The following is a 17596-nucleotide window of genomic DNA, read 5'->3' as shown; positions in this document are numbered from 1 at the left end:
ATGAATGAAATTTTAATAACCCAAATTCTAACAAACTCTCATTGATAAAAGACCTGATTAAGAAGAGTGACTTAGTGATGCAGGAAACTCCGGTATCAGTATCGAGCAGTATTTCGGTTGCATCGGTAAACTTTAACTCGATGTAGGAATCCGTTGATTTACATTCAGTAGATGGATCGGCTGTTATCCACACGGATACCTTTTTCACCCTTTTGTTTGTCTACTGCGATGTGTCTAAATCCGTGTGGTAGTAGAATCCACAACAGTTTGGGATGGAACAAGTTGAGCGTACAGCAGGATTTGGAGCATGACAAGCACAGAACACTCGAGGAAACAGCTTGCACGGGGCGCAAGCGGACGATTGACGAGCGCGCGAATTTGGACCAGCGTGGGAGAGAATGTGGGTCGGATGCGTGAAGGACAGGTGTGAATAAGAGAAGAGTGTCATGGATGTGGTCGAGGATAAAACCTACGGGCTTGATTCATCTATTTAAACAAATTCACCGCATTGAACTACTCGTTATATATTGCCATTAGTGGATAGGCGCGAACAATCGTACGAGTTAGCAATATAATGGGTCAACAAGTTTCATGTTAGACATCATGATGCATAAAAGATTGAGTCAAGGAGAAATCGCTTAATTGATATAGAGGGTGGCGACATAAAGTGTGTGATGGTAAATGTGTAGTAATACGTAATAATACAACACGTGGTGATATAACATGCAGCAATGTAATGCATAGAAATATATGACGAGTAATAATATGGTACACGGCATTATAACGCGAGGCAACACGATACGTAATAAAACAATGTATTATAGTACGACATGCGACAGTAAAACACGCGGTAACATAAAGTATAGAAAATAGGACGTATGGCAATATAACGCGAGACAACGCGATACACTATAATATAACACGTGACAATGTTTGCCAACGATAAACGTTAAAGAGGAAAATTATGTTTAATAAAAAAAATTATGTTCTCGTAGTGTCGTGATATTTTAAGTTCGAAAGTTTGGACAGTACCGAAAGATGTCGACGAACTGGCCTGTTACGTTAAATGAATCGCAAACAGGGCCAAGTTCCCGAAGCATTAATTAAGGGACTAGTCGACGCGATAAGCCGAAAGGCTTTTCTCTCTTGGTAAAAAAGGGCACGAATAGAAGGAAGCGATCGCGGCTATTTTTAAAGAGTCGCCCGCCTTTGGGGACGAAAATTCAAGGTTTCGAAGAGGCGTTGAAAAGGGAGGGCCTGTACAAGTATACCGAGAAGCAATTAGGCAGCTCCCCGAGGATCACAGAGAAGCCGGCTAATCTCGAATCTCGAGTTTTTCGAGATAATCGAACTCCTTCGAGCTGCCAGCTCTACTATACAGAATGTTTCCCCAAGGAAAAGTCAATATTTTAAGGAACCGTAATTACAGATATTTACGCCAGTAAAATTTCCTTGGGTTGTTAATATCGGTTATTAAAAATATTTAATATATATTCATTGAGACGCATATTCGTATGCACGATATTCTACGAAATAACGCAGCCTGTACACAAAGCAATTAAACGGGAACGAGAAATAAACGTGCCTTATTCTGGCTCCTTACACTTGTACTTGGCTGAAAAAGAACACCCGTCGCTCGAACACGCGTTTATTTGCTCTGAAATGCGTTTTCGAGGAGCTCCTTTCGTATTCTTTCCGACAACGTACATTGTATACATACCTTCATTCAACCTACCTGAACCTGGCACCCGACTTTCAAAAATTTTATTTCTTTCAATTGCATCGTATTTAGCATCGTTTGTACCCGTTTGTACCACCTTTGTTTTCGTTTGTACCCCAAGGGGTGAAAAGTTACTAGGGGGTGAAAAATACCCCAGCACCCCACTTTAACATTTTTTAATTCTTTCAAAGCCATCATAAAAAGGGACGTCCGTAGAGGTTTGTACCACCCTCACTTTCGTTTGTACCCCAAGGGGTGCGTTTATACCGCGTTTTGAAAGTACGTCCAAGGGGTAACTTCGCCATTTTTTGAGATATTCCAAATCTTCTTGCGGGTGCTGATTCCTAGTCGTTTGTACCCGTTTGTACCACCCTCACATTCGTTTGTACCTCAAAGGGTTCGTTTGTACCGCGTTTTGAAAAAAATCCCCTAGAGGTAACTTCGTCAATTTTTGGAATTTTTCAAATCTTGTTGGGGGTGCTGTTTCCTATTCGTCTCTAGAGGTTTGTACCACCTTTACTTTCGTTTGTACCTCAAAGGGTTCGTTTGTACCGCCTTTTGAAAAAAATTCCCCTAGAGGTAACTTCGTCAATTTTGGGAATTTTTCAAATCTTCTTGGGGGTGCTGTTTCCTATTCGTCTCTAGAGGTTTGTACCACCTTTACTTTCGTTTGTACCTCAAAGGGTTCGTTTGTACCGCGTTTTGAAAAAAATCCCCTAGAGGTAACTTCGTCAATTTTTGGAATTTTTCAAATCTTGTTGGGGGTGCTGTTTCCTATTCGTCTCTAGAGGTTTGTACCACCTTTACTTTCGTTTGTACCTCAAAGGGTTCGTTTGTACCGCGTTTTGAAAAAAATCCCCTAGAGGTAACTTCGTCAATTTTTGGAATTTTTCAAATCTTGTTGGGGGTGCTGTTTCCTATTCGTCTCTAGAGGTTTGTACCACCTTTACTTTCGTTTGTACCTCAAAGGGTTCGTTTGTACCGCCTTTTGAAAAAAATTCCCCTAGAGGTAACTTCGTCAATTTTGGGAATTTTTCAAATCTTCTTGGGGGTGCTGTTTCCTATTCGTCTCTAGAGGTTTGTACCACCTTTACTTTCGTTTGTACCTCAAAGGGTTCGTTTGTACCGCGTTTTGAAAAAAATCCCCTAGAGGTAACTTCGTCAATTTTTGGAATTTTTCAAATCTTGTTGGGGGTGCTGTTTCCTATTCGTCTCTAGAGGTTTGTACCACCTTTACTTTCGTTTGTACCTCAAAGGGTTCGTTTGTACCGCCTTTTGAAAAAAATTCCCCTAGAGGTAACTTCGTCAATTTTTGGAATTTTTCAAATCTTGTTGGGGGTGCTGTTTCCTATTCGTCTCTAGAGGTTTGTACCACCTTTACTTTCGTTTGTACCTCAAAGGGTTCGTTTGTACCGCGTTTTGAAAAAAATCCCCTAGAGGTAACTTCGTCAATTTTTGGAATTTTTCAAATCTTGTTGGGGGTGCTGTTTCCTATTCGTCTCTAGAGGTTTGTACCACCTTTACTTTCGTTTGTACCTCAAAGGGTTCGTTTGTACCGCGTTTTGAAAAAAATCCCCTAGAGGTAACTTCGTCAATTTTTGGAATTTTTCAAATCTTGTTGGGGGTGCTGTTTCCTATTCGTCTCTAGAGGTTTGTACCACCTTTACTTTCGTTTGTACCTCAAAGGGTTCGTTTGTACCGCCTTTTGAAAAAAATTCCCCTAGAGGTAACTTCGTCAATTTTGGGAATTTTTCAAATCTTCTTGGGGGTGCTGTTTCCTATTCGTCTCTAGAGGTTTGTACCACCTTTACTTTCGTTTGTACCTCAAAGGGTTCGTTTGTACCGCGTTTTGAAAAAAATCCCCTAGAGGTAACTTCGTCAATTTTTGGAATTTTTCAAATCTTGTTGGGGGTGCTGTTTCCTATTCGTCTCTAGAGGTTTGTACCACCTTTACTTTCGTTTGTACCTCAAAGGGTTCGTTTGTACCGCCTTTTGAAAAAAATTCCCCTAGAGGTAACTTCGTCAATTTTGGGAATTTTTCAAATCTTCTTGGGGGTGCTGTTTCCTATTCGTCTCTAGAGGTTTGTACCACCTTTACTTTCGTTTGTACCTCAAAGGGTTCGTTTGTACCGCGTTTTGAAAAAAATCCCCTAGAGGTAACTTCGTCAATTTTTGGAATTTTTCAAATCTTGTTGGGGGTGCTGTTTCCTATTCGTCTCTAGAGGTTTGTACCACCTTTACTTTCGTTTGTACCTCAAAGGGTTCGTTTGTACCGCCTTTTGAAAAAAATTCCCCTAGAGGTAACTTCGTCAATTTTTGGAATTTTTCAAATCTTGTTGGGGGTGCTGTTTCCTATTCGTCTCTAGAGGTTTGTACCACCTTTACTTTCGTTTGTACCTCAAAGGGTTCGTTTGTACCGCGTTTTGAAAAAAATCCCCTAGAGGTAACTTCGTCAATTTTTGGAATTTTTCAAATCTTGTTGGGGGTGCTGTTTCCTATTCGTCTCTAGAGGTTTGTACCACCTTTACTTTCGTTTGTACCTCAAAGGGTTCGTTTGTACCGCGTTTTGAAAAAAATCCCCTAGAGGTAACTTCGTCAATTTTTGGAATTTTTCAAATCTTGTTGGGGGTGCTGTTTCCTATTCGTCTCTAGAGGTTTGTACCACCTTTACTTTCGTTTGTACCTCAAAGGGTTCGTTTGTACCGCCTTTTGAAAAAAATTCCCCTAGAGGTAACTTCGTCAATTTTGGGAATTTTTCAAATCTTCTTGGGGGTGCTGTTTCCTATTCGTCTCTAGAGGTTTGTACCACCTTTACTTTCGTTTGTACCTCAAAGGGTTCGTTTGTACCGCGTTTTGAAAAAAATCCCCTAGAGGTAACTTCGTCAATTTTTGGAATTTTTCAAATCTTGTTGGGGGTGCTGTTTCCTATTCGTCTCTAGAGGTTTGTACCACCTTTACTTTCGTTTGTACCTCAAAGGGTTCGTTTGTACCGCCTTTTGAAAAAAATTCCCCTAGAGGTAACTTCGTCAATTTTTGGAATTTTTCAAATCTTGTTGGGGGTGCTGTTTCCTATTCGTCTCTAGAGGTTTGTACCACCTTTACTTTCGTTTGTACCTCAAAGGGTTCGTTTGTACCGCGTTTTGAAAAAAATCCCCTAGAGGTAACTTCGTCAATTTTTGGAATTTTTCAAATCTTGTTGGGGGTGCTGTTTCCTATTCGTCTCTAGAGGTTTGTACCACCTTTACTTTCGTTTGTACCTCAAAGGGTTCGTTTGTACCGCGTTTTGAAAAAAATCCCCTAGAGGTAACTTCGTCAATTTTTGGAATTTTTCAAATCTTGTTGGGGGTGCTGTTTCCTATTCGTCTCTAGAGGTTTGTACCACCTTTACTTTCGTTTGTACCTCAAAGGGTTCGTTTGTACCGCCTTTTGAAAAAAATTCCCCTAGAGGTAACTTCGTCAATTTTGGGAATTTTTCAAATCTTCTTGGGGGTGCTGTTTCCTATTCGTCTCTAGAGGTTTGTACCACCTTTACTTTCGTTTGTACCTCAAAGGGTTCGTTTGTACCGCGTTTTGAAAAAAATCCCCTAGAGGTAACTTCGTCAATTTTGGGAATTTTTCAAATCTTCTTGGGGGTGCTGTTTCCTCTTCGTCTCTAGAGGTTTGTACCACCTTTACTTTCGTTTGTACCTCAAAGGGTTCGTTTGTACCGCGTTTTGAAAAAAATCCCCTAGAGGTAACTTCGTCAATTTTTGGAATTTTTCAAATCTTCTTGGGGGTGCTGTTTCCTCTTCGTCTCCAGAGGTTTGTACCACCTTTACTTTCGTTTGTACCTCAAAGGGTTCGTTTGTACCGCGTTTTGAAAAAAATCCCCTAGAGGTAACTTCGTCAATTTTTGGAATTTTTCAAATCTTGTTGGGGGTGCTGTTTCCTATTCGTCTCTAGAGGTTTGTACCACCTTTACTTTCGTTTGTACCTCAAAGGGTTCGTTTGTACCGCGTTTTGAAAAAAATCCCCTAGAGGTAACTTCGTCAATTTTTGGAATTTTTCAAATCTTGTTGGGGGTGCTGTTTCCTATTCGTCTCTAGAGGTTTGTACCACCTTTACTTTCGTTTGTACCTCAAAGGGTTCGTTTGTACCGCCTTTTGAAAAAAATCCCCTAGAGGTAACTTCGTCAATTTTTGGAATTTTTCAAATCTTGTTGGGGGTGCTGTTTCCTATTCGTCTCTAGAGGTTTGTACCACCTTTACTTTCGTTTGTACCTCAAAGGGTTCGTTTGTACCGCCTTTTGAAAAAAATTCCCCTAGAGGTAACTTCGTCAATTTTGGGAATTTTTCAAATCTTCTTGGGGGTGCTGTTTCCTATTCGTCTCTAGAGGTTTGTACCACCTTTACTTTCGTTTGTACCTCAAAGGGTTCGTTTGTACCGCGTTTTGAAAAAAATCCCCTAGAGGTAACTTCGTCAATTTTTGGAATTTTTCAAATCTTGTTGGGGGTGCTGTTTCCTATTCGTCTCTAGAGGTTTGTACCACCTTTACTTTCGTTTGTACCTCAAAGGGTTCGTTTGTACCGCGTTTTGAAAAAAATCCCCTAGAGGTAACTTCTTCAATTCTGAGAATTTGTTTAATCTCCTTAGGGATGTTGTTTCCTTTTCGCCTGTACAGGCGTATACCATTTTCACTTGCATTTGTATCTGAAGGGGTTCGTGGGTACCTACTTCTGAAAAACTCCGCTAGGGGGCACTCTGCAGTTTTCTAAGATTTTTCGAATGTTTTTCGGGGTTGCTACTACGTATTCGCTTGTAGTGGTTTGTACCATCTTCACTTGCGTTTGTACCTCAAGGGGTTCGTGGGTACCTACTTCTGAAAAAGTCCGCTAGGGGGCACTCTGTCGTTTTCTAAGATTTTTCAAATGTTCTTGGGGGTGCTGCTATGTTTTCGCTTCTAGAGGGTTGTACCATCTTCACTTGCGTTTGTACCTCAAGGGGTTCGTGGGTACCGACTTCTGAAAAAATCCGCTAGGGGGCACTCTGCAGTTTTCTAAGATTTTTCAAATGTTCTTGGGGGTGCTGCTATGTTTTCGCTTCTAGAGGTTTGTACCATCTTCACTTGCGTTTGTACCTCAAGGGGTTCGTGGGTACCGACTTCTGAAAAAATCCGCTAGGGGGCACTCTGCAGTTTTCTAAGATTTTTCAAATGTTCTTGGGGGTGCTGCTATGTTTTCGCTTCTAGAGGATTGTACCATCTTCACTTGCGTTTGCACCTCAAGGGGTTCGTGGGTACCGACTTCTGAAAAAATCCGCTAGGGGGCACTCTGCAGTTTTCTAAGATTTTTCAAATGTTTTTCGGGGTTGCTTCTATGCATTCGTTTGTAGAGGTTTGTACCATCTTCACTTGCGTTTATACCTGAAGGGGTTCGTGGGTACCGATTTCTGAAAAAATCCGCAAGGAGGCACTCCGCAATTTTCTAAGATTTTCCAACTGTTCTTCGGCGTGCTGCTTCCTATTCGTTTGTAAAGATTTGTACCACGTTTACTTTCGTTTATATCTCAAGGGGTTCATTCTTACCGACTGTTCAAAAAATTACATGGGGTTTACTGCGCCATTATATATATAGAGTATGGTATTCGTAAATGTGAAAAAGATCTTTGTCGTAAGAGTAAAAATTAATAATCAGTCAAAAGCTATATATGATTGGTAACAATGCGGGCGGGGCGCAGTGGAGTATTTGCTTCGAAAAGGCGAACATAAGAATTTTAAATAATTTGCATTAAGGGTAGAATTGCTGGTGTTTGAGTTAGTTAAATATATGAGAAAGAATATATCAACATTTTTTTCTTCATTTATGCAATCATAAAGCGATGTTGATGAATGAAACTGAAGGACTTCATGACGCGCTTCTGTTCCGTAACATTTGTCCAAAACGTGGCGGTTATATATTAAAAATATTTTGAAAAAATTGGATACAGTTTTATTATATGCAAACTTTTCAGTCAAATGTAACCTTCATTTTGGAACAGGTTTTAATTTGTTATTATAAATATTTATCTAACAATTAATGTTTAAATATGATCGATAATTTAATCTTTAATCTTTTTTTACGAGTTTAAAACTTCGTGAATGATTTTGTTATACAGTATTGATTCGTAAGAAGCATCAGTTTTGTGATTCGTAACATGCAAATTTTTATCCCCTCTTTTTTGTTTGAAGCCGATTGCTGAACATATATATTTTTTTTTCACTCTGACGTATAGCGATTCAGTCGTATTATGAAAAGTATATTCTCCGAAATTATATTATATCAATATGCTTTGTTTTTTAAATCTAATGGCTGACAATGATCCATAATTTGACGTACATTTTTATATGCAATTTTAATTAATTTATTTAACAAAAATAGAAAAAAGTTGAAGGAAAAATTATTTAAGTATAATACACTATATACAATATATAATACTATATGAAGTATGTACGCTGAAATGGTAGTAAAACTAGCTATTCGTTCAACCGTAATTTTTCCAAATTGCTTTATTGTCACAGTAACGGTGATGACTTACCATTTTTGGACACCAATATTTCTTAAACTATTTTATTTCAATAAAGTAGAATCGCAATAATAACACAATACATACATATGTAGGTATATGTTAATATTCACATAATTGTAAAAAAATAAGGTGAAGTGTGACAAATTAGGAAGAATAAGCCACTCGTAATAAGCCATTGCCTCGAGTTTGGGCAGTTGCTTGTTACGAATTCGGTATATTATTCCATTCACGAAATTTTACTACTATTAAAAAGGGATAGCATGCTATGTTCTGTCCTTGTCTAAAGAATAACATCGCTGCTCGACCGATTACTTTATAGTATACCGCTACACTCAACTCCCTGTTTTTTCTACGCGGTCGCCGTCGTCGCGCTCGGGAACAAAGACAAGCCGAAAATATACCTGATTCGTAACAAGCAACTCGCCAGACCCGACCAAGTTGCTTGTTACGAATGAATATTGTACTTTCTGGTGTGTCCCGATACTTTATTCGGTTTCATTTTATTTTGTAGCATGTCCTAATTGTAATGCAATATAATTTGATTCCGACCTCGTCCGACTGCAGATTTCAAAGCAAATTGAAACTTTTACGCCCGCGTTCATTGACAATGTATGGGACTCTCATAAATTCTTCGAAAGAATTGTTTTAGATTATCAACGGTTAAGGGCCCAAGAGATGTTTATGCTATGGTACAAATAAGACTCGAACTCTGTTCTCTATTTTCTAAATGCATTCAGTTGAAACAGCGCCTTCAGAGTTAGATATATATATATATATATATATTATAATTGTTTATATTGTAGCAGTGTCCGCTACTATTTTCTTACTAATTTATCTTTTCTTCTAAACTTTTCTAACTTTCTCTATTGTCTGAGTATATCTAAGCACTTCCTGCCTATTCTGCAATCTTCAATTTTCGCAGGCTCTAGTGCAAGTCTGGTCAATGTCAGAGTGCACATTTGGCAGCCAGACTTGTGCGGGTCTACATTTTTCCATTGAGTTTCTCTTTCGCCCTTTCAACTTTTCATTCTGTACGTTTCCATCTCCTAAATCGACTTGATTTATTATTTTGAAACATCAAATTTCTCCATGTTAGAAAGATTTTGACGATACAGCAAATATTATTCTTAACAAATATTTTTTTTCTATAGTGATTAACTTATTTCAATATAAATGATAATACTTTGTAATAATATGTTTAAAGATTACAAGAAAAATATCTGTAGTTCGTAGTATTTGACAAATGTCGAGGAATTTATGCAAATGAAAGTCCAATTTAAAGTACATTTATGCAAATGAAAGATATAATCTTAGTTATATCCCGTTTCTTCCTTTTTCGTACTAATTGTGATAAAAATAGTTAAAAATATAAAGAGTAGTGAGTTCAAGCTTAAAAGTAGTCTTTACTTCACTAATTTTGGACGAATTTTGATAAAGTTATAGAAGTTTAAACAGCGCGTCAATTTTAAAATACTCGTGTTCGCCTTTTCGGTGCAAATGTGCGACGGCTCGCTTTTGTTAACGCCGGCAAAGACAAGCCGCGGCAGGTAATAGAGAGGTGTCGAATTTCAATTTTTATGGCTGTTGATTGCACTGTATGAGTTTTAGGTTCCGACCTACGTTACACTGACATTTAAATTACTGTATAAAGAAGATTAAGGAGATGGCTGCGGCGACGGTCATGATTACTCCATTCATATAAATCAGTAAAATATAGCAATTAAATTAACGCGTAAATTATATTATTAATTTAACAACGAATTGAAAATACTAAAATGTATCTAAGCACATGACGTTTTGTTTATATTTTGTATACTTCTTCATTGACTACATTATTTCCATAGCTTAACAAAAAGTGAAATAATATCTTTATTGCGATGAGTGGTACTTTCTGTTTATGACGCATCAACGCGCTGCGCAACAGTTTGCATATGTGGGCATTGCGGATAAAATGTATAGTTTATCTTCTGTACAGAATATTCCTGCCATTGTTCGTCTAATTCAATTTTATATCGCTGTTTTTTCAATCTGCTATACTGTTAGAAAATTTAAAGTTTCTTTAAATGCAAGGGCCAAAGCGGGAAGTATGCATGTTAGATATACTATTTTTCTAATTATCAGCGATGAGTATTCGCTGAAAGTTCTGGGTTAGGTGCTATGCGGTCTCCTTATTCTCCCCACTCTGTGAGCAGGTCCTTCTAGAATGTCGTTACCACCTTTCACGCGCTACGCAGCACCGTGACGTCAAGTCATTGACCACGAGGCACAATACTTTCTGTAAACTAAAGTATTGAAAACTATAGAAGGTAGTGAAGTGGAGAGCGAGGCAGAGTCTAATTTTTAATAAGAAATAATAAAGTTCAATAATTTAGTCACAAGCGAAGTGTTGCAAAACAGATGTCGCTGCATAAAATGCAAAATATATATTTTTTCGGTACAACGAAAATGTGGGAAGAAAACGAAGGGGATGACTTTCTGAAACTGGGAATTCCCCAATATCTCCGCCAACGGTCACAGGCCCAAACCGTTACAGGGTTGACCGTTCGGCACTCGACCTTCTATAAATTACCTTAGTAGTAATAAATCTGAGGATTGCCTCGGCTTTTTTAAATTACATTCGGAATCTGAAAATAACAACTACGTTAACCTTGGGCTCAACGTGTAAGCCACTTGAGTAAAAACTATTTCAAAAATATTCAATATTTCAAACCTTCTTAACTTTACAATAATTATCGATCTGTACTTTGACGATTTTCAAAAGAAGTGCACGAACCCCTAAACATTATATTTAAACAATATTTTGTCCATAAATGTTAAAAAGATCTTTACCGTAAATGTTAAAATTTTATCTCCACTACTGAGGGGATCCCCCTCAAAGCAGTTAAGAATGAAACACGATCAGTCGCCGAAACGACGAAGATCGAATATCGGTGAGACACATACTAATGCAAGCAAAGCAAAAGATTGCAATTTTCTTATTTCTTACTATTTTTTTTATGAAACTTTTACTGTCGTATTTGTCTAGTTTTCCTGATTAAAATAACACCAAACATGATATAATTACGTTAACAATTGCGTGTGTAGTAAGTGATTAAAGTTTTTAACACAAAAAAGGATGGCGAATGGAAAAGAAAGAGAGGCAGAAGGTTGAAGCGTTCGGCAAACATGAAAGACTTGTACGTGTTCTGTCTTTTAAATTAAAAAATCAAAATTCTTTATTTTGGATTTTTCGTCAATGGAACTTGTACCATCGTATTTGTCTCGTTTTTTTGATTAAAATGAAACCAAACACGATGCAATTTGAGTTGTATATATTTACAATATCTTATTGCAGTAATGTCATTGATGTACGCGTAACATTTGAAATTACAAGTAAATATGGCCCGTGTTACGTCGTGTTTGGTCTCATTTTAATGAGAAAAATGTTACAAATATGATGGAAAAAATGAAAAAAAAAAAAATGAAAAAAAAAAAGTTTTCTTCTTGCATTAGGAGTGTCCTGGTAGATCGCTGTTTGTTGTCGTTCAGTCTCCTCCGCTCGAAATGTAGTACCTTTACGATATGTGCAAACGGCGACCGTGTTATTTTTTATTTCTGTCCTGTTCTACGTTCGGCAACACATCAATCAATGTACGACTTGTAAGATATACGCAAAACTTCAGACCCGAAAGATTTGTGTATATACAATATTTACTGTATCTCGTATTCAATTTAAATGCAGTATTAGTAATGTACGGAAGGCTTATAGAAATATACAAGATCGGTGTAGAACGTGTTTATTCAAGAATCCGTAGACGTTTGATGAGCGACCCCCGGTCGACCGCTTCCTCGTGTGTTAAAACAAACAACGATCGGTACGTTCGCGCAACAATTCCTACTATGTATAAAGATGTATCGTATACCGCACGCTTACAATAAGGACCACATACATAATTTTTAATTTCAAATACTAGATATTTCATAAGAAACTAATAAGAATGAATTGTATAATCAAAGAATTAATCAATACTGTTTTTGGTATTAAAATAAATTTTACGCGATACTAATACATATTTCACAAATGTCCTAATAGTTTTGAATGGTAGGGTATATACGTTTACAGGAATTAACTACATGAATACATAAATTATATTAAAAATTTATTAAAGTATTATATAAATTATAGGTATTATGTAATTTATTTCATGTTTATATGGACATTGTATTTCAACGAGCCGCGACGTGTGCCGCGACCGCCACGGCCGCCTCCGCCGCGACCACCACGGCCGCCTCCGCCGCGACCACCACGGCCGCCTCCGCCGCCGCCACCACGCCCGGCTCCGCCGCCGCCGCCACGCCCGCCTCTGCCAGCACCTCCACGGCCGCCTCTGCCAGCACCTCCACGGCCGCCTTTGCCGCCACCACCACGGGAGTATAACAAATATTTTATTAATCTTTTCATCTGAAACAGTAGAATAAAAATGTAAAATATTCGTATAACCGTATTAAAAATTTTTAATGTAAAAAATTACAAGTTTTCGAAATAATAGGAAACATCTGTTTTTACGAACGTATTGAATTCTGCTTATAAATGTGGGTTTGCACTATCATACGCGTCGGTTTCAGCATTGTCTGCCACCCGTTTTCGAAGAAACGACTTTGTTCACGAATTCGTTCGGAAATCATGCATACATATGATGCCGTGCGCACACACTTGTAGGCAGAATTCATTATGCCAGTAAGAATAATTTGTCGCGAGTATCTAATCTGTCACAAACAAAGAAGTAATATTAAATAAATATCAAACACTTTACTTACTTTTGCCATTTCAGAAGAGACTCCTGTTGTTCCCTCCTGTGGTGGATTTATTTCCTTTTCTTCTGTAGCTGGTTCAGTTGGAATTTTTTCTTCCAGTTCAAGCGTACTGTTTTCAACTTCCATCTGTAAATGAAACAGTTTATTTATTATTTCACTATAAAATATATATATGGCGTTGCCGTTCAGAATATTATACGTACTTTTTCGAACGTTCTTCTTACTTAGTCGGTTTACGAATGATTGACAATTGACCATCATGATCGATGGTGTGTCCCGAACATCCCCACTTACAAGAAATATCGAAATGAATCCCTTCCACCACCCTTGTCCTCGTGCAAGAAGGAGTATGTCGTAGTTGGAGTAAGCAACATTCGATTATGCAGTTTTATAAACTTTGTTAAATTCTTAATAATTTTTACTTATATGCACATGTGGGTATTGTGTACAACATTTTTGTGCACTAGAAATATGCAAACTTTGTTACTTCTTGCCTTTTTTTTTTATGTAACATTCTTTCATGAAACATGTTTGCGACATTTTTCGGGTTAAAATGATTTCAAACATGACATAATTTCAGACATATATACTTGTAATTCCAAACGTTGTAGTTATACCCAACATATTGTTCTAATAATTTATTAAAAGTAATTAGATCCCGATTTACGTCTTGTTTGGTATCATTTTAATCAGCGAAGTTGACCTATTAACTCTAAACACATCGATTTATTTGTGCTTATTAATTAACATGAGAATTCAACACTTTACTTGTAGAAAATATATTGTAATGAAAAACAGGGGTGACAAGAGAAACGTAGGCCTTGTAAAAAAAATCTATTGGTTGCTTTGGTGGAGAAGGGTGTGGGAGTTGCAAAAGTCATTGGCTAATTTTGTGAGAAGAGAGATGGTTTGAGAGAAAGAAGTGGTAAGGAAGGAAGTATAGGAAAGTCACTTAGCGAGTCCTTAGAAAATCCTAAGCTTAACGAAAATTGTAAAAGAGGCATGTTTGGGTGATATAAACCAGACGGAAAAGTTACAACCAGTGGACAATGGGGTAAAGGAAACAAAAAAAGGGACAGCATGTAAGAGAAAGTCGGCATGTTCGTTGGGATTTCCAACAATTTATTCTATTCTTTTTAATGTCAATACATTGTAAACCATTGCAGCTGCACTGTGTAACAAACGTTTCTTTTTTTTTAAATTCGTAACCGCCACTATGAAATTATTATACATTTTTGCGAGTTGAATACGAATGTGAAATCCGTTTTTCTCTAGTACGTACAGTTTTTGAGAAAATTAGGATTACAAAAAAAATTATACATTCTCAACTTCCGGAATTTGTTATGCTTCTACCATAGCAGCTATTCAGTGGATATTTGCACGAGTAAAGTCTATGAACTTTCTTCAATAAAACGATATAAATTGTTATTACATTGCAAGCATTTAAATATATTTAAATAGTAACGAAAGTAAAAAAGAAACCAAAAATGAGTGAATTTTTAATCACTAAAAACACGCGTCGGTAAACCATGCTTCGCGGCCAGCCAGTGCTCCTCAACGTTGGAGCCGCGCGCCATATATTTATTTCCATACGCCCAGAAAGTGGGCAAAGCGACCAGCGTGCGGCTCCAACGTTGAGGAGCACTGGCTGGCCGCGAAGCATGGTTTACCGACGCGTGTTTTTAGTGATTAAAAATTCACTCATTTTTGGTTTCTTTTTTACTTTCGTTACTATTTAAATATATTTAAATGCTTGCAATGTAATAACAATTTATATCGTTTTATTGAAGAAAGTTCATAGACTTTACTCGTGCAAATATCCACTGAATAGCTGCTATGGTAGAAGCATAACAAATTCCGGAAGTTGAGAATGTATAATTTTTTTTGTAATCCTAATTTTCTCAAAAACTGTACGTACTAGAGAAAAACGGATTTCACATTCGTATTCAACTCGCAAAAATGTATAATAATTTCATAGTGGCGGTTACGAATTTAAAAAAAAAGAAACGTTTGTTACACAGTGCAGCTGCAATGGTTTACAATGTATTGACATTAAAAAGAATAGAATAAATTGTTGGAAATCCCAACGAACATGCCGACTTTCTCTTACATGCTGTCCCTTTTTTTGTTTCCTTTACCCCATTGTCCACTGGTTGTAACTTTTCCGTCTGGTTTATATCACCCAAACATGCCTCTTTTACAATTTTCGTTAAGCTTAGGATTTTCTAAGGACTCGCTAAGTGACTTTCCTATACTTCCTTCCTTACCACTTCTTTCTCTCAAACCATCTCTCTTCTCACAAAATTAGCCAATGACTTTTGCAACTCCCACACCCTTCTCCACCAAAGCAACCAATAGATTTTTTTTACAAGGCCTACGTTTCTCTTGTCACCCCTGTTTTTCATTACAATATATTTTCTACAAGTAAAGTGTTGAATTCTCATGTTAATTAATAAGCACAAATAAATCGATGTGTTTAGAGTTAATAGGTCAACTTCGCTGATTAAAATGATACCAAACAAGACGTAAATCGGGATCTAATTACTTTTAATAAATTATTAGAACAATATGTTGGGTATAACTACAACGTTTGGAATTACAAGTATATATGTCTGAAATTATGTCATGTTTGAAATCATTTTAACCCGAAAAATGTCGCAAACATGTTTCATGAAAGAATGTTACATAAAAAAAAAAGGCAAGAAGTAACAAAGTTTGCATATTTCTAGTGCACAAAAATGTTGTACACAATACCCACATGTGCATATAAGTAAAAATTATTAAGAATTTAACAAAGTTTATAAAACTGCATAATCGAATGTTGCTTACTCCAACTACGACATACTCCTTCTTGCACGAGGACAAGGGTGGTGGAAGGGATTCATTTCGATATTTCTTGTAAGTGGGGATGTTCGGGACACACCATCGATCATGATGGTCAATTGTCAATCATTCGTAAACCGACTAAGTAAGAAGAACGTTCGAAAAAGTACGTATAATATTCTGAACGGCAACGCCATATATATATTTTATAGTGAAATAATAAATAAACTGTTTCATTTACAGATGGAAGTTGAAAACAGTACGCTTGAACTGGAAGAAAAAATTCCAACTGAACCAGCTACAGAAGAAAAGGAAATAAATCCACCACAGGAGGGAACAACAGGAGTCTCTTCTGAAATGGCAAAAGTAAGTAAAGTGTTTGATATTTATTTAATATTACTTCTTTGTTTGTGACAGATTAGATACTCGCGACAAATTATTCTTACTGGCATAATGAATTCTGCCTACAAGTGTGTGCGCACGGCATCATATGTATGCATGATTTCCGAACGAATTCGTGAACAAAGTCGTTTCTTCGAAAACGGGTGGCAGACAATGCTGAAACCGACGCGTATGATAGTGCAAACCCACATTTATAAGCAGAATTCAATACGTTCGTAAAAACAGATGTTTCCTATTATTTCGAAAACTTGTAATTTTTTACATTAAAAATTTTTAATACGGTTATACGAATATTTTACATTTTTATTCTACTGTTTCAGATGAAAAGATTAATAAAATATTTGTTATACTCCCGTGGTGGTGGCGGCAAAGGCGGCCGTGGAGGTGCTGGCAGAGGCGGGCGTGGCGGCGGCGGCGGAGCCGGGCGTGGTGGCGGCGGCGGAGGCGGCCGTGGTGGTCGCGGCGGAGGCGGCCGTGGTGGTCGCGGCGGAGGCGGCCGTGGCGGTCGCGGCACACGTCGCGGCTCGTTGAAATACAATGTCCATATAAACATGAAATAAATTACATAATACCTATAATTTATATAATACTTTAATAAATTTTTAATATAATTTATGTATTCATGTAGTTAATTCCTGTAAACGTATATACCCTACCATTCAAAACTATTAGGACATTTGTGAAATATGTATTAGTATCGCGTAAAATTTATTTTAATACCAAAAACAGTATTGATTAATTCTTTGATTATACAATTCATTCTTATTAGTTTCTTATGAAATATCTAGTATTTGAAATTAAAAATTATGTATGTGGTCCTTATTGTAAGCGTGCGGTATACGATACATCTTTATACATAGTAGGAATTGTTGCGCGAACGTACCGATCGTTGTTTGTTTTAACACACGAGGAAGCGGTCGACCGAGGGTCGCTCATCAAACGTCTACGGATTCTTGAATAAACACGTTCTACACCGATCTTGTATATTTCTATAAGCCTTCCGTACATTACTAATACTGCATTTAAATTGAATACGAGATATTAGATGTTACATATTACTACTTGCTACAAACGGATGAAACCAAACCTGTCGAGTACATAATGTCACCACCGTTACCTTTATCAAGAAAATATAAAAAATTTGTTAATACTTAATATAGTAAATATTCAATGCCCGAAAATCTCTCGAGCCTAAACTTTTGCTGATATTGTATAGATTCTACATTCATTTATGATTTGTCGAACGTCGAAAAGGACAGCGAGTGAAGGATATTGAACGCAAATATACAATAACATATCGGTGAGACAATCCTA

The 17596-nt window shown here is 37.2% G+C and overlaps 3 protein-coding genes across 6 annotated transcripts in view; 1 reads left to right on the top strand and 2 right to left on the bottom strand.

Annotated features, from left to right (window-relative positions):
- Nucleotides 1–17596, bottom strand: part of tsl (membrane-attack complex domain containing protein torso-like) — a 137851-nt gene that overhangs the window by 50523 nt on the left and 69732 nt on the right. The gene's annotated exons all lie outside the window — the stretch shown is intronic.
- LOC143264485 (uncharacterized) lies at nt 12386–13367 on the bottom strand. Its single transcript, XM_076531930.1, has 3 exons — nt 13261–13367; nt 13061–13183; nt 12386–12704 (listed from the first exon to the last, which is right to left on the bottom strand). Exons 2-3 carry the CDS (start codon nt 13181–13183, stop codon nt 12441–12443), a joined length of 387 nt encoding a protein of 128 aa, XP_076388045.1. The 5' UTR covers nt 13261–13367; the 3' UTR covers nt 12386–12440.
- On the top strand, nt 15941–16897 carry LOC143264479 (uncharacterized). Its single transcript, XM_076531894.1, has 3 exons — nt 15941–16046; nt 16124–16246; nt 16603–16897. The coding sequence occupies exons 2-3, from the start codon at nt 16124–16126 to the stop codon at nt 16840–16842; spliced, it is 363 nt and encodes a 120-aa protein (XP_076388009.1). The 5' UTR covers nt 15941–16046; the 3' UTR covers nt 16843–16897.

This window comes from Megachile rotundata, chromosome 5, assembly GCF_050947335.1.
Source record: "Megachile rotundata isolate GNS110a chromosome 5, iyMegRotu1, whole genome shotgun sequence".
Classification (NCBI taxonomy): Eukaryota; Metazoa; Arthropoda; class Insecta; order Hymenoptera; family Megachilidae; genus Megachile; species Megachile rotundata.
The sequence above is the reverse complement of the archived record's forward strand: the minus strand, read 5'-3'. Positions and strand labels throughout refer to the sequence as shown.

Excerpts from the sequence above, each read along its gene's own strand:
- LOC143264485 (XM_076531930.1), bottom strand. The coding sequence starts at position 13,183 with ATGGAAGTTGAAAACAGTACGCTTGAACTGGAAGAAAAAATTCCAACT. Across the intron at positions 12,705-13,060 it reads TCTCTTCTGAAATGGCAAAA|ATGAAAAGATTAATAAAATA; the intron begins GTAAGTAAAGTG and ends CTACTGTTTCAG.
- LOC143264479 (XM_076531894.1), top strand. The coding sequence starts at position 16,124 with ATGGAAGTTGAAAACAGTACGCTTGAACTGGAAGAAAAAATTCCAACT. Across the intron at positions 16,247-16,602 it reads TCTCTTCTGAAATGGCAAAA|ATGAAAAGATTAATAAAATA; the intron begins GTAAGTAAAGTG and ends CTACTGTTTCAG.